The sequence below is a fragment of the Babylonia areolata genome, chromosome 17 (genome assembly GCF_041734735.1).
Source record: "Babylonia areolata isolate BAREFJ2019XMU chromosome 17, ASM4173473v1, whole genome shotgun sequence".
Lineage (NCBI taxonomy): Eukaryota > Metazoa > Mollusca > Gastropoda > Neogastropoda > Buccinidae > Babylonia > Babylonia areolata.
In genome coordinates, this window is record NC_134892.1 from 18,964,397 (window position 1) to 18,982,545 (window position 18,149).

Sequence of the window (18,149 nt, forward strand, 5' to 3'; positions counted from 1 at the left end):
AGCAGAGCAAGCTAACTTATTCAGCGCTGCCACCATTCCTTTTTCTTTTTCCAGCTGCTTTTTGGCACTTTTTAACTATCTGTTGTTTTGCTCTGGGGATTAGTGGTGATACTGTAAACACTAGAATGGGTACTAGCTGTCCATTCTGCAGTATTAATAATAATAATAATAATCATGAGAATAATAACTGGACATTTATCAGTGCTTTCCTCATTGCACAAAGCACTTTACAATCCACACAGACACGCATACGGAACACACTGTCCTCAACTCACAATCATGCACAATAAACATATATATGCACATACAAATTGTACGTACAAAACAAACATACATACATACATTGTAACACATACATGCATCCATACATACATACATTTGACACACACATAACACAGCATTACAAATATACCTACACAATCAGCTGACTACTTTCATGTATGAGAGTCTCGAGGAAATTAGCCAATATGGCCTCTTTATGTTTTTTGTGTGTTGAGTTGCCACAAGAAAAAGTCATCATTGGAACATGGAACGTCCGCACGCTATATCAATGCGGCAAAGTGAAAGAACTTGAGCATGAACTAAAACGTTACCAATGGGACATTGTGGGGTTATCAGAAGTACGATGGACGGGATTGGGAGAGATGATGACAGATGACGGACACAAGATGTGGTATAGTGGTGAAGATTCTCGACATGAACATGGCGTAGGTTTCATCGTACGCAAAGAAGTCACTGGATGCATCATGAGCTGCACTCCAGTTACCAGCCGTGTCATCAGTATTCGAGTGTCAGCTAAACCGAATAACATCACAATCATCCAAGTATATGCACCAACAACTGACCATGAAGACCAGGATGTCGAAGAATTTTACGAAAAAATAGAAGACACCATCAAGAAGGCCCCCAAAAAAGACATCATCATTGTACAGGGGGACTTCAATGCCAAAATCGGCTCAGATGCCTACAACGACTGGGCTGGAACAGTGGGCCAGTATGGCACAGGAGACACCAACGACAGGGGACTTCGCCTTCTGGAGTTTGCGTGCAGTCAAAGGCTCACCATCGCTAACACTCTTTACCCTCACAAACTGTCAAGAAGAACAACCTGGCATGCACCGAACGGGAGAACACACAACCAGATTGTCCTCACCCCGCGGCGTTTCAAATCAAGCATCAACAGAGCAAAGACGAGGACTTACCCCGGAGCTGACATAGGCAGTGATCATGACCTTGTGCTGCTCACAATGAAGATGAAGCTGAAGAAAAAACACCAAGCGGTGCAACCCCGTATCAAGTTTGATCTGGAGAAGCTGAAAGACCCGGAGATTGAAGAGGTCTTCCAAGCTCAGCTCGGGGGACGGTTTGCGGCACTCAGCCTTCTGGATAACAACATCAACGACCTCACCAACACCTTCAATGAGGCAGTCCGTGAAACAGCTGAAGAGGTACTGGGGCGACAGAGGAAGAAACACCAGCCATGGATCTCTAACGACATCCTTGACCTGTGTGATAAGAGAAGATCCCTGAAGAAGACGAAAAACACTAGCCCTAACGAAGCCGCACAGTATCGTGAAACCAACAAACTTGTGAGAAAAAAGATGGAAGAAGCCAAAGAACAATGGATCAACGACCAGTGTGAGAAGATCGAAAAAGGAATGGAAGGAGGAAACAGCAAATTTGCCTATGCCACACTGAAGAAACTCACCAAGACGCAGCAGAACAAATCGTCTGTCATTGAGGATACCTCAGGCGAACTACTGACAGAAAGCTCCGCTGTTCTGAACAGATGGACACAATACTGTCAAGAATTATACAACTATCCCATACAACCAGATGACAGTTTGATTGACAGAGACATAACACCATCAAGGGAACCTTCACCCCTGCCAGTGTTGAGGGAAGAAGTGGAAGAAGCTGTACGCAGTCTACCAGCAGGAAAGTCACCTGGAGCAGACAACATTCCGGCAGAGCTGCTCAAACACGGAGGGAATGAGCTGGTCACAATTGTAACAGCAATCTGTCAAAAGATCTGGGAGACAAAACAGTGGCCCTCAGAATGGACTCGGTCGCTCATCATCCCCATACCAAAAAAGGGGAATCTCCGCCAATGCCAGAATTACAGGACAATCAGTCTTATTAGCCACACGAGCAAAATCATGCTTCGAGTCATTCTAAACCGACTCAAGAAAGAGGCTGAAGAACACCTGGCAGAGGAACAAGCCGGATTCAGAGCAGGCAGAAGCACAGTAGAACAGATCTTCACCTGCCGATTACTGATGGAAAAACACCTGCAACATCAAAGAGACCTGTTCCACAACTTCATAGACTTCAAGAAAGCCTTTGACAGGGTGTGGCATGATGGACTGTGGCAGGTACTCAGACAGTTTGGCATCGAGGAGGGTCTCACCCAAGTCATTCAGGCGCTGTACAAGACATCCAGCAGCGCAGTCCTCCTCAACAACCAAATCGGAATATACTTTAAGACCACAGTCGGTGTCCGTCAGGGTTGCCTGCTCTCCCCAGTACTATTCAACCTTTTCCTAGAAAACATCATGCGCGAAACCCTCCATGACTTCCACTCTACCATCTCCATAGGAGGAAGAATCATCAACAACTTGAGATTCGCAGATGACATAGATCTACTAGGAGGCAGCAACAAAGAACTACAAGACCTCACCAAGAGACTAGAAGGAAGAGCAGGTGCATACGGAATGGAAGTGAGCACCGAGAAAAGCAAAGTGTTGGTAAACAGCTCAACCAACACCCAAGCTCAAATCTTCATGAACGGACAACAACTTGAAGAAGTGGATGCTTTCAAATATCTCGGCTCCACCCTCACAAACAACGGTCGCTCAACAACTGAAATAAAGATTAGGATAGCTATCGCAACATCAGCAATGGCTAAGCTCAGCAAGATTTGGAAGAGCAGAGAGATCAGCTTTCCAACAAAGATCAAACTGTACCGATCCCTGGTGCTATCCATACTGCTGTATGGATGTGAAAGTTGGACTTTAACAGCAGAGACTACTAGGAAAGTCCAGACGTTTGAGACAAAATGCTTCAGACGACTGCTTGGAATCTCATGGAAGGACAGAAAGACCAATGACTTTGTCAAGAGCCAAATAACTATGCTAGCGGGTCCACTGGAACCACTCTTAGCAGTGGTCAAAAGGAGGAAGCTGTCATGGTTCGGGCATGTGACACGCCACAATTCACTGCAAAAGACAGTTCTACAGGGAACGCTAGAGGGTGGTAGGCGAAGAGGGAGGCAAGCCAAATGCTGGATGGACAACATCAAGGAATGGACCAATATGGATAGCGCTACGCTGATACGACAGGCAGAAGATAGAACCGGATGGCGTCGTCTGACTACGGAATCGTCCCTCATGTCTCCTCTACGCCCATCCCAGGCAGGAGAATGAATGGAATGGAATGTGTTGATTTGAAGCATTCTTTATCTATTCATATGATTCTTTTGTAATCTGGGATGATGAACTATACAGAAGGGATTATGTCCTCAGCATAGTTCAGTCAATATGTCTTAAGGAGCTGAGTGGTTGAGATAATGTCCTGAACTGTGTTGTTCAGCAGGTTGCTTTGTTGTTATGTCAGATGTAACAGAGTGCTGTGATTAACACAGTTGATTTTTTTTATTCAGTTGGGCTGCCCTGATGTGGTCCTGTGTGGCAAGCTGGAATGGGAATATTGTTAATATCAATCATTCCGTGTACTCAGGATGTTTATGCTCAATTAAAAAGTTGGGTTTTTTAACCATCAACAGAGAGTGAAAGTGAGAGAGACAGACAGACAGAAAGATAGATAAACAGAGAGAGACAGACAGACAGACAGAGACAGAGACAGAAAGAGAGACAGACAGACTCAGAGAGATACTCTCAATACACACACACTCACACACACACACACACACACACACACATTTTTACGCATGCAATAAAGACTACCTCCAAACACGAAAAAAGAACAGGAGCACATAACTCACTTCCTCTCCTCCTCAGACAGAAAGTCCAAATCTCCATAGCGAACGTCAAAGTTAAAGTCCTTGACATAATGCTTGTTAAAGGTCATGACCTTCTTCTGAGGGTAGTAATTGGTCCTTCCAAACAACGTCCGCTTGATCCTTTTTATGGCCGATGTCTCATCTTCTTCTGTTTTCTGTTTCTCAAATTCAACCTGGATTGTACAAAACACAATCACATTTACTCATTTTACTGTAAACAGGAATGGCTAATCATCACGATTAATTATTCATAAAAAAGTTATATATCACGCCTACCTTTGGACAGAGACCAAACACTGTGTTTTACAGTTATTTGCACAATAGACTGCTTTCCTGGGTTGAGCTCATCATTCGTTTCCTGTATTTCAGTCAGGCTTTTGTCATATACACACACATCTTTTTCAGAGTGGATATTACTAAACAATTTGCCAGGAACAACTCTTTCATTGCTACAGTTTCTTTTACACACACACACATACACACACAAACGCACACACAGACGAACCCCTCAAATCTCACATAAATGGGGAAGATGATGGCATCACATACACCCATCCTCCACCCCAACACACCTCACCCCCCCCCCCCCCCCAACACACACCACCCCCTCCAACCTCACAAAAATGGGGAAGATGATGGCATCACATACACCCATCCACCACCCCAACACACCTCACCCCCCCCCCCAACACACACCACCCCCTCCAACCTCACAAAAATGGGGAAGATGATGGCATCACATACACCCATCCACCACCCCAACACACCTCACCCCCCCCCCCCCCAACACACACCAACCCCTCCAACCTCACAAAAATGGGGAAGATGATGGCATCACATACACCCATCCCCAACCCCAACCCCAACACGCCCCCCCCCCCCCCCCCCCCCAACCAGCCTCACATTGATGGGGAAGACGTTGGCGTCACGGACGTGGAAGGTTTTGACCTTGAACCCCTTGCCCAGATAGGCTGCCTGGTACACGGCACCAAGGGCTGCCGCTTCGTCCGTGTTGATGCTCTTCCCCAGCTCCTTCCTGCAGCCACACACAGCACTGCACGGCACTCATGGACATGACAACACAAGACTTCTTCTTCCTTCGCTATCACTGTTTGGTATGGAAACATTTCCAAGGCAGAAGTTGCAGCCCTTCACAGAATCGTAAAAACTACCACCAAGATTACCGGGGCTGATCTACCTTCTCTAGAAGACATATATTACAAGCGGCTACTCAAAAAAGAAAAAAATCAATCAGCCAGGACAAATCACATCCAGCTTTTGGGATTTTCGAGATGCTTCGCTCTGGTCGACGGTACAGAAGTAAAAGAACGAAAACCAATCGCTTCGCCAATAGCTTTTTCCCTAAAGCAGTGAATGCCCTGTCTGTTGAACAAATCCAGTATGATAAATAGAACTGTGCAACCAACAACCATCTACCTGAAGATCTAGTCATTAGCCCCATCCACATGAAATATGCAGCTTCTGTTCAAATGTGTGTGTGTGTGTGTGTGTGTGTGTGTATGCAGTGCGTGCATGTGTGAGTATGCACAAGTTTTTATATTGATATGCACTTGTATGTATCCTAATTTCTACTGTATCTGTGTTTGTGTATGATTTTTGATTTATATTTGTACCTTGTTATGTACTATCCCCCCAATATTCCTTGTGACCCCGGTACACTTGGTAATAAAGACATGTTCTGTTCTATTCTGTTCTATTCTTCGTTCGTGGGCTGCAACTCCCATGTTCACTTGTATGTGCACGAGTGGGGTTTTACGTGTATGACCATTTTTACCCCACCATGTAAGCAGCTATACTCCGTTTTCCACGGTATGCATGCTGGGTGTGTTCTTGTTTCCATAACCCACCAAACACTGACAATACAAAACACAAGACTTTGTTAAAGAGGGTAGTTTTCAGTTTAAATATCCCAAGGATGCGTCACTGTGTTCAGACAAATCTATAAAGGCTACACCACATCTGCTAGGCAGACCAGCAGCATAACCCAACGCACTTCGCCAAGCCTTGAGTGCATGCTGAAATGATTACATCTGTGTAACTATCAGAATGGATTTCCTCCAGAGAATTTTGCCAGAAGAGACACTTTCCTCGACAACTGAAAACACTTCACTTAGGCCTTGAGTGCATGCATGCATATATATTTGTGTACGTGTCAGAGTGATTTTTCTTCCACAGAATTTTGCCAGAGTACAACACTCCTGTTGCTGTGGGTTCTTTTTCAGTGCGCCAAGTGTGTGCTGCACACGGGACCTCGGTTAATTGTCTCATCTGAATGACAAGATACTCAGTTGGGAGGAAGGGCAAGAACAGGATTCAAACCCAGACTCTCACAGACTCTGTATTGGCAGATGAGTGTCTTAACCATCCTGCCACCAGGGTCACAGATAAGCAAAGAACACGCTTCTTGTATGTCCAGCCCTCACCCTAAAGAGGGGTAAAAACAAACAAAGCAAAGAGTGAACAAAGGGAAGTCAAAATGCAATGAAAATACATCCATCACTTTAACTAACCTCCCCATTTCCCTGTTACCCCACCCACCACAGCCACCCTGCCCAATACAGAGCAAAACAAAACACACATGAGTTAAAACATGTTAAAAAAATTTTTTTAAAGAAGAAAAAAAAAGAGAGCAAACAAAAAGATGTCAACATTTCAGCCTGAAAACACACACACATACACACACAAACACACCATCACATACATTCACACACACACACACACACCATCACATACATTAACACACACACACACACATGAACACCATCACATACATTAACACACACACACACACACACACACACACACACATGGACACCATCACATACATGCACACACACACACACACACACACACACCATCACATACATTAACACACACACACACATGGACATCATCACATACATTAACACACACAGAGAGACACACACAGACACCATCACATACATTAGCGCACACACACACCATCACATACATTAACACACACACACACCATCACATACATTAACACACACACACACACCATCACATACATTAACACACACAGAGAGACACACACAGACACCATCACATACATTAACACACACACACACCATCACATACATTAACACACACACACACCATCACATACATTAACACACACACACACCATCACATACATTAACACACACACACACACCATCACATACATTAACACACACACACACACCATCACATACATTAACACACACACACACCATCACATACATTAACACACACCATCACATACACTAACACACACACACACCATCACATACATTAACACACACACACATCATCACATACATTAACACACACACACACCATCACATACATTAACACACACACACACACCATCACATACATTAACACACACCATCACATACATTAACACACACACACACAGCATCACATACATTAACACACACACACACCATCACATACATTAACACACACACACACCATCACATACACTAACACACACACACACACACACACACACACACACCATCACATACACTAACACACACACACACCATCACATACATGAACACACACACACACCATCACATACACTAACACACACACCATCACATACATTAACACACACACACACACACACACACACCATCACATACACTAACACACACACACACCATCACATACATTAACACACACACACACACACACACACCATCACATACATTAACACACACACACACACCATCACATACATTAACACACACACACACCATCACATACATTAACACACACACACACCATCACATACACTAACACACACACATACCATCACATACATTAACACACACACACACACACACACCATCACATACACTAACACACACACACACCATCACATACATTAACACACACACCATCACATACACTAACACACACACACCATCACATACATTAACACACACACACACACCATCACATACACTAACACACACACACACACCATCACATACATTAACACACACACACACACCATCACATACACTAACACACACACACACACCATCACATACATTAACACACACACACACACCATCACATACACTAACACACACACACACACCATCACATACATTAACACACACACACACACACACACACACACACACCATCACATACACTAACACACACACACACCATCACATACACTAACACACACACACACACACCATCACATACATTAACACACACACACACCATCACATACATTAACACACACACCATCACATACACTAACACACACACACACCATCACATACATTAACACACACACACACACACACACACACCATCACATACACTAACACACACACACACCATCACATACATTAACACACACACACACACACACACACACACACCATCACATACACTAACACACACACACACACACACACACACACCATCACATACACTAACACACACACACACCATCACATACATTAACACACACACACAATATCACATACACTAACACACACACACACACCATCACATACATTAACACACACACACACACCATCACATACACTAACACACACACACACCATCACATACATTAACACACACACACACCATCACATACATTAACACACACACACACCATCACATACACTAACACACATGCATGTGCATGTGCTGCTCTCCTCCTGTCTCTCACCCACAAACTCCTCCGTGTCCTGCCACTCACCCACCTCACCACCATTCCTCCCTCCCTCTCTGCCTCCACCCTCCCCTCCACCTACACGTTGCATTGCGCAAGCAGTATGTTTTCTAAAAAAAAATGTCCCTAGAAAAAGGTGAGTGAATATGATTGATCATCCTGTTATTCCTTGAAATTGATTTAAAAGAAGTTGAATAAAATAAAGTAAAAATATCTGACAGATTTCTCCAGACATCCAAATGTACTGGAAATAGATATTGTTTAACACAAATAGTGAAAATGGCTTTCCTGAAAGTGATAGTGAAGTATTCTGGTGTGTTGATTTTTGGTAAGGCCTACCATTACATTTCCACTGTGTATTCCTTCTTAAAATCACATAGTTCGATTTTTAAAATCTATCTTATATATTTATCTATTCCTTTTCATGTTTGTGTGATCTGTGTCTTGCCACTTTTTGCTGAATGAAAACTGGTGCTTTCATGTCTTTATTAGTGTACACCTTTTTTTTTTTGTATGTTCAAATACTTCTTGTCTGGTCATGATAGTTAAACACAGCCCGAAACACCCCACAGCCCATACAACTCTCACTATGCTGTTGGTTCAATTGTAAGCTAATGTCACTCCCTGGTGTAGAAAAGGAACATACAATAAACAAACAACACTGACTTGCCACTGTATTTCATCAGGAGGTCGTGCACTTTAGGCAGTCGGCTTCCCCCTCCCATCAAAATGATCTCGTTTATCTCTGGCTGAAAAAAAAAGAAGTTTTCTTTAATCAAGAAAAAGTGAGGATAAAGGAAGGAACATATGAAGGTATAAGAAAAAAGAGACAAAGAGGGACAGACAGAGAGGAAGTACCTGAAAACTGTGCAGAATACAGAGTTCACAAGTTAAGGACTGCCTGGGAACTTGCACAATCTTCTTCACAAGATCACACAAGATAATTTATTGTCTTTAAAAGGAGATGCTTGGTGTGGTGGCACACAGCTAATTTCTATATAGTACAAATATAGACATACATAAGCCATTCAGCTGATTTGCATATGCTCAGAAGCAAACAATCTCAGCTGCATCATATATTCATGCGCCTGCCATCACTCTCCATTTCACACTCGTCATAAGAAATTACTAAAAACGTGCAAAACGACCTTCAAATATAAATAAGTAGGTTACAATAATAAATAAGCCCGTAAATCAAGGAGAGTTTATAACAAAGATGAATAATCAAATAATCAATTACATAAATAATGGCAACAACAATAACAATATCAATAATAGTAGTAATAATAATGATGATGATGATGATAATAATAATGATGATAACAACAACAGTAATGATAATAATAACAACAACAATAATGATACACTTCATGGGGGCAGGGTAAACTGATGCTGAATTTTCTGCTAACAGCAGTGTATGCAGCCAGTGTAATGAGCACCTCTCATAACCTGAGGAGCTTCCCAGCTGTGCACTCCCATCTTTTACAATGAAAAATCACAGCCACTGTCTATAAACCACAGCGTATCTGTTCACCTGTGGGTGAAACTTTCTTCAAGCTGTTCACAGAGCACATAAACCTAAAACAGCCTTTAGAAACACTGTTCGAAAACATGCCTGCTTTTATGAAATGGTTCTTAACTTTTTCTGAAGTCTGTATATCCACAGATAAGTTTGCACAAACAGACTGTATGCATAGTGACAAAACAACCCAAGATGCCAAATCAACTCCAGTGTAATATGTCAGCAAATATTTCATGAAGAGTTCATTTTCATTCAAACTTCCTCTTCTTTTTCATTTTGTGTTTGATATACAAGGCGCAGAGTATCAAAACACAAAATTAAAATGAATGAAAATAACAGAAAGCACATGGAAATAGGTGAACAAGACACAAACTGTTCACAGTGCATGACCATGAAAGCGCAATATGCTGGCACAATGATTGTGTCTTTTTGATTTGTCTTGGGTTTTTTTGTTTTTGTTTTTTTTGTGTGTGTGTGTGTTGCTGTTGTCATTGGTGTTGTTTCATTGTTCATCTTTTCATACTTTTTTTTCTGAAACATTTTTATTGATGACATTTGATCAATACATAAAAGGAATAAATAAAAAATCCAACAAACATACAAACAAATCAATATCTAAAAACTGAGCCACTTACATGGTCTCTTCATACCTTGTACGTTATATGTTTTCTGAACTCGCCCAAATGATCTCAGAGAACCAACTTACTGTATATCGCACTCACCCAAATGATCTCACAGACTGTATACACCACGCACCCAAATGATCTCACAGACTGTATACACCACTCACCCAAATGATCTCACATACTGTATACAGCACTCACCAAACTGATCTCACAGACTGTATATAGCACTCACCCAAATGATCTCACAGATATAAATTAAATGTATACACCACTCAACCAAAATGATCTCACAGACTGTATACACCACTCACCCAAATGATCTCACAGACTGTATACACCACTCACCCAAATGATCTCACAGACTGTATACACCACTCACCCAAATGATCTCACAGACTGTATACACCACTCACCCAAATGATCTCACAGACTGTATAGTGTATACAGCACTCACCCAACTGACCTCACAGACTGTATACAGCACTAACCCAAAATGATCTAACAGAATGCATACAGCACTCACCCAAAATGATCTCACAGAATGTATACAGCATTCAACCAAAATGATCTACAGAATGTAAACAGCATTCAACCAAAACGATCTCACAGACCCGAAAAACTATATACACAGTACTCACCAAAATGATCTTACACATCTCACAGACAGTACACAGCACTTTAACACATCTCACAGACAGTACACAGCACTCACCCAGGTGATTTAACACACCTCACAGACAGTACACAGCACTCACCCAGGTGATTTAACACATCTCACAGACAGTACACAGCACTCACCCAGGTGATTTAACACATCTCACAGACAGTACACAGCACTCACCCAGGTGATTTAACACACCTCACAGACTATACACAGCACTCACCCAGGTGATTTAACACACCTCACAGACAGTACACAGCACTCAGCCAGGTGATTTAACACACCTCACAGACAGTACACAGCACTCACCCAGGTGATTTAACACATCTCACAGACAGTACACAGCACTCACCCAGGTGATTTAACACATCTCACAGACAGTACACAGCACTCAGCCAGGTGATTTAACACATCTCACAGACAGTACACAGCACTCATCCAGGTGATTTAACACATCTCACAGACAGTACACAGCACTCAGCCAGGTGATTTAACACATCTCACAGACAGTACACAGCACTCACCCAGGTGATTTAACACACCTCACAGACTATACACAGCACTCACCCAGGTGATTTAACACACCTCACAGACAGTACACAGCACTCAGCCAGGTGATTTAACACATCTCACAGACAGTACACAGCACTCACCCAGGTGATTTAACACATCTCACAGACAGTACACAGCACTCACCCAGGTGATTTAACACATCTCACAGACAGTACACAGCACTCACCCAGGTGATTTAACACACCTCACAGACTATACACAGCACTCACCCAGGTGATTTAACACACCTCACAGACAGTACACAGCACTCACCGAGGTGATTTAACACATCTCACAGACAGTACACAGCACTCACCCAGGTGATTTAACACACCTCACAGACTGTACACAGCACTCACCCAGGTGATTTAACACATCTCACAGACAGTACACAGCACTCACCCAGGTGATTTAACACATCTCACAGACAGTACACAGCACTCACCCAGGTGATTTAACACATCTCACAGACAGTACACAGCACTCACCCAGGTGATTTAACACATCTCACAGACAGTACACAGCACTCACCCAGGTGATTTAACACATCTCACAGACAGTACACAGCACTCACCCAGGTGATTTAACACATCTCACAGACAGTACACAGCACTCACCCAGGTGATTTAACACACCTCACAGACTGTACACAGCACTCACCCAGGTGATTTAACACATCTCACAGACAGTACACAGCACTCACCCAGGTGATTTAACACACCTCACAGACAGTACACAGCACTCACCCAGGTGATTTAACACACCTCACAGACAGTACACAGCACTCACCCAGGTGATTTAACACACCTCACAGACAGTACACAGCACTCACCCAGGTGATTTAACACATCTCACAGACAGTACACAGCACTCACCCAGGTGATTTAACACATCTCACAGACAGTACACAGCACTCACCCAGGTGATTTAACACATCTCACAGACTGTACACAGCACTCAGCCAGGTGATTTAACACACCTCACAGACTGTACACGGCACTCCCCCAGGTGATTTAACACATCTCACAGACAGTACACAGCACTCCCCCAGGTGATTTAACACACCTCACAGACTGTACACAGCACTCACCCAGGTGATTTAACACACCTCACAGACTGTACACAGCACTCACCCAGGTGATTTAACACATCTCACAGACAGTACACAGCACTCAGCCAGGTGATTTAACACACCTCACAGACACTACACAGCACTCACCCAGGTGATTTAACACACCTCACAGACAGTACACAGCACTCACCCAGGTGATTTAACACATCTCACAGACAGTACACAGCACTCAGCCAGGTGATTTAACACACCTCACAGACAGTACACAGCACTCACCCAGGTGATTTAACACACCTCACAGACAGTACACAGCACTCACCCAGGTGATTTAACACATCTCACAGACAGTACACAGCACTCACCCAGGTGATTTAACACATCTCACAGACAGTACACAGCACTCACCCAGGTGATCTCAGACATCTTCAAGGCGTCCTCCACAGGCTTGGTCACACCCTGCAGGAGGTCTTTGATGAGGTCCAGGTATTCCTCACGGGTCACCTTGCAGCTGAAGTCCTCCCCGTCCAGTAACCCTTCCACCTGCAAAACACACCTTGGTCTGTAACCCTTCCACCTGCAAAACACACCTTGGTCTGTAACCCTTCCATCTGTAACCCTTCCACCTGCAAAACACACCTTGGTCTGTAACCCTTCCACCTGTAACCCTTCCACCTGCAAAACACACCTTGGTCTGTAACCCTTCCACCTGTAACCCTTCCACCTGCAAAACACACCTTGGTCTGTAACCCTTCCACCTGTAACCCTTCCACCTGTAACTCTTCCACCTGTAACCCTTCCACCTGTAACTCTTCCACCTGTAACCCTTCCACCTGTAACCCTTCCACCTGTAACTCTTCCACCTGTAACCTTTCCACCTGCAAAACACATCTACTGCATTGCTGTGGCCACAGGACATCGGTGCTGTGCACAGAAACCCATTTCTGGACGAGGAAAGTGAAAGAAGCCGTCCAAATCAAGATGAGGAAGCCTAGCCTCATTCAGATGACTGGCTTGACACTCCTTTCAATGTCCGATAGTCTGTTACAACACCACCGTTGGGTGCCTGCGGCCAGGCAACTTAGATACAGCTGTGATATCAGTTCACTCACAGCCTGTCCAGCCCCACACCTTCCTGTATCGGTTTTGCTGCGAAAGGTGGTGTGAAACTACTGAATTATAGTACTGCAAGTGAGTTCAAACTTTCGATTCCAAGTAAGGAAACTTTCTTCTATATGTCAATGTGTAACTGGAATAAGAGAACTTTTACCAATGGAAACTGTGGAGGTGTTTATTGCTTCATGTGCTCTTCCTTATAGTGCACTGCCATTATTATATTCTATTTCAAGCCAAATTTGATGTTGGCAGACAAAGTATTTCCAAGAGAAAATGAAGTAAGTTTATCACAAACATGTACATACATGCACAAAGACACACAAAACAGACAACCAAAACAGGATTATTACATTCGCCCTACTTCGTTTTCACACAGAGTCAGTAAACTAAGTGAAACACACACAATACCCCACAAGTGGAATCAAAGTAGTTTGAGCTGAACTGGACAACCTGTCTGAAGGCTGTAATGATGGAGTGGGAGTTGTGAGGCAGGGTGGAAAAATGGAGCCTGGGGGTGGGGTGGTTACAAGGGGGTGGTGACTGGGGGTAGGGGAGGAGGAGGTTGGCAAGTTTATGTACGAAAGACAAAGAAATGTCTATTGTTTAGTGGTTTAATACATTCTGGTCTTTTGTACACTTTCAATGTGCTATATTTTTTTTTATATTCAAGCATGTAAAATGTTATTGTATTACTGCACTATTCTATGATACTTTATCACCCACAAACCAATTTTACTGATTTTTTTATGAGGACATTAAAGGGATTTGATCAACTCTTTCACCACCATATGTGACTTCAGTTGACTAGACAGTGCACTCCATCAGGTGACCATAGTCAATATTTACTCACTCGGGATGACAAGTTTTCCCCCTTGCTTTTCCCCACAGACAGCCCATTTGTAAGGGTTAGGGAAAAAAATGGCAAAAAATACAAAATACAGAGTAAGAAAATGAAACTTTCAAATTTCTAATCTTATTTTTACAGTTTTGCCATTTTGAAGAAAATAATGTAAATTTTTCACCCCAAATCACCATACCCATGCTCACTTTCTACACTTAATTCACTTTCTTCTTCGTCATCATCCACCTCTTCAATGTCTGACCCTTTAGTTTGTAGCCTTTCAAGTACTTCAGCAACACTAAAACATTGCTGCCACTGCCTTGTTCGCTCGACAACATTTTGAGAAGAACCCGCTTTGTTAACAGGCTGGCACGCAAGCAGACAACCAGTCAGTGATTTTGTCAGCCTGTGTGCGAGACGGGCCACACGTGACAGGCTGGCCAATCATACCATTCGGTTGTGGAGTGACCTAGAATAGCGCACTCTGCTTGGCTAATCACAAAATCACGTGTACAGCACATGATGGATTTTTATTTTGGAAACTGCTATTCCATTCCGTCATCCGAAACCAAATACATTTTGTGTAGGAATGCTCACGCATTCTGTCGTCTGGAGCGAGTTATGGAGTCATGCTGATAAAACCATTTTTCACACTGTAACAAAGCTTGACAGCTGCTGGCAGTGTCCTGCCGACAGAACAATGACTAACCTTTACCCCCTGTCCAAGCACAAGTGAACAAGTCCATTGGGCTCTTTTGACATGAACCAAAGCCTGTGACTGAGAGCAATGTATGATGAAAGAGTTAAAGTCATTTGATGTGATCTGACTGGCGCAACAGCCGAGTGGTTAAAGCGTTGGACTTTCAATCTGAGGGTCCTGGATTTGAATCTTGGTAACCGTGCCTAGTTGGTAAAGGGTGGAGAATTTTCCGATCTCCCAGGTCAACATATGTGCCTGAACCCCTGTGTATACACAAGCAGAAGATCAAATACACATGTTAAAGATCCCGTAATCCATGTCAGCATTTGGTGGGTTACGAAAACAAGAACATGCCCAGCATGTACACCCCTGAAAACAAGAGTATGGCTGCCAACATGGTGGGGTAAAAACGGTCATACACGTAAAAGCCCACTCGCGTACATTCAAGCGAATGAGGGAGTTGCAGCCCATGAATGAAGAAGAAGACGAAGAAGAAGATGAAAAAGAAGATGAAGACAACAATGGTGACAATGATGAAGACAAAGAGGACGGCGATGATGATGATGAAGAAGAAGAAGAAGGAGAAGCAGAAGAAGAAGGAGAAGATGAAAAAGAAGATGAAGACAACAATGGTGACAATGATGAAGACAAAGAGGACGGCGATGATGAAGAAGAAGAAGAAAAAGAAGCAGAAGAAGAAGGAGAAGATGATGACGACGATGATGATGATGATGATGATGAAAGTGATTGGATGCAATCTCCTGACCTGTGCCTTGTGGTCAGTGTTGGCACTCAGCACCTTCTTGACCCGCTCGGCCTCCTTCATCAGCTTGGCCATGGCCCGGGGGTTGTCCTGCACACGCACTGACCGCTGCCTCTGGCCATTGAACACCTCCGCCAGGTGGTCCCTCAGGCGTAGTGTCATCTCCAGGCCTCCCAGGTCACGGTCATACCTGGGGGGTGGGGGTGGGGGTGTCAGTTTGGTTGTGTGTTTTGTGGTACCTGTGTGTGTGTGTGTGTGTGTGTGTGTGTGTGTGTGTGTGTGTGTGTGTGTGTGGTTGTGTGTGTAGTGTGTGTGTGTGGTTGGTGTGTGTGTGTGTGTGTGTAAGTGTGTGTGTGTGAGTGTGTGTTTGAGTGTGTGTGTGTGTGTGTGTGTGTGTGCGAGTATCTGTATGCATTGTGCTTATGTGTGCGTGTGTATAATCTGCTTATAGTTGGTATATATATATATTTTATATATATATATATATATATAGAGAGAGAGAGAGAGAGAGAGAGAGAGAGAGAGAGAGAGAGAGAGAGATAAATATAAATCTATCTATATATCTAGAGAGAGAGAGAGAGAAATATATATATATATATATATATATATATATATATATTATAATATTTATTATCATTATTATCATCATCATCATTATTACTATCATTATCATCATCATTATTATCATACTGATACTATTGTAATAGGTTGCCGTGAAATACTAGGACTCACCCCACACCTCTGACTGTCAGCTGGGGGTTACTTTCCACCCTGCTTCCCACCTGGGTCTTCACCATCTTGTACCCTGCACACAGGCCTCAGCTGTTGAAACAACACACCCACATGTGTACTTCAGTCACCATCTTGTACCCTGCACACAGGCCTCAGCTGTTGAAACAACACACCCACATGTGTACTTCAGTCACCATCATGTACCCTGCACACAGGCCTCAGCTGTTGAAACAACACACCCACATGTGTACTTCAGTCACCATCTTGTACCCTGCACACAGGCCTCAGCTGTTGAAACAACACACCCACATGTGTACTTCAGTCACCAACGTGTACCCTGCACACAGGCCTCAGCTGTTGAAACAACACACCCACATGTGTACTTCAGTTACCATCGTGTACCCTGCACACAGGCCTCAGCTGTTGAAACAACACACCCACATGTGTACTTCAGTCACCATCGTGTACCCTGCACACAGGCCTCAGCTGTTGAAACAACACACCCACATGTGTACTTCAGTCACCATCTTGTACCCTGCACACAGCCCTCAGCTGTTGAAACAACACACCCACATGTGTACTTCAGTCACCATCTTGTACCCTGCACACAGACCTCAGCTGTTGAAACAACACACCCACATGTGTACTTCAGTCACCATCGTGTACCCTGTACACAGGCCTCAGCTGTTGAAACAACACACCCACATGTGTACTTCAGTCACCATCTTGTACTCTGCACACAGGCCTCAGCTGTTGAAACAACACACCCACATGTGTACTTCAGTCACCAACGTGTACCCTGCACACA

The 18,149-nt window shown here is 43.5% G+C and overlaps 1 protein-coding gene across 3 annotated transcripts in view; it reads right to left on the reverse strand.

Moving 5' to 3' along the window:
• LOC143291710 (hypoxia up-regulated protein 1-like) overlaps nucleotides 1-18,149 on the reverse strand; it is a 47,507-nt gene that overhangs the window by 14,615 nt on the left and 14,743 nt on the right. For all 3 annotated transcript variants that reach the window (XM_076601736.1, XM_076601735.1, XM_076601737.1), the window contains exons 10-15: nucleotides 17,342-17,414; nucleotides 16,613-16,799; nucleotides 13,598-13,732; nucleotides 9,426-9,508; nucleotides 4,925-5,057; nucleotides 4,004-4,194 (exon numbers count right to left, since the gene is read on the reverse strand). In XM_076601736.1, coding sequence (XP_076457851.1) covers nucleotides 4,004-4,194; nucleotides 4,925-5,057; nucleotides 9,426-9,508; nucleotides 13,598-13,732; nucleotides 16,613-16,799; nucleotides 17,342-17,414 — 802 coding nt within the window. The remainder of the gene's footprint in view (nucleotides 1-4,003; nucleotides 4,195-4,924; nucleotides 5,058-9,425; nucleotides 9,509-13,597; nucleotides 13,733-16,612; nucleotides 16,800-17,341; nucleotides 17,415-18,149) is intronic.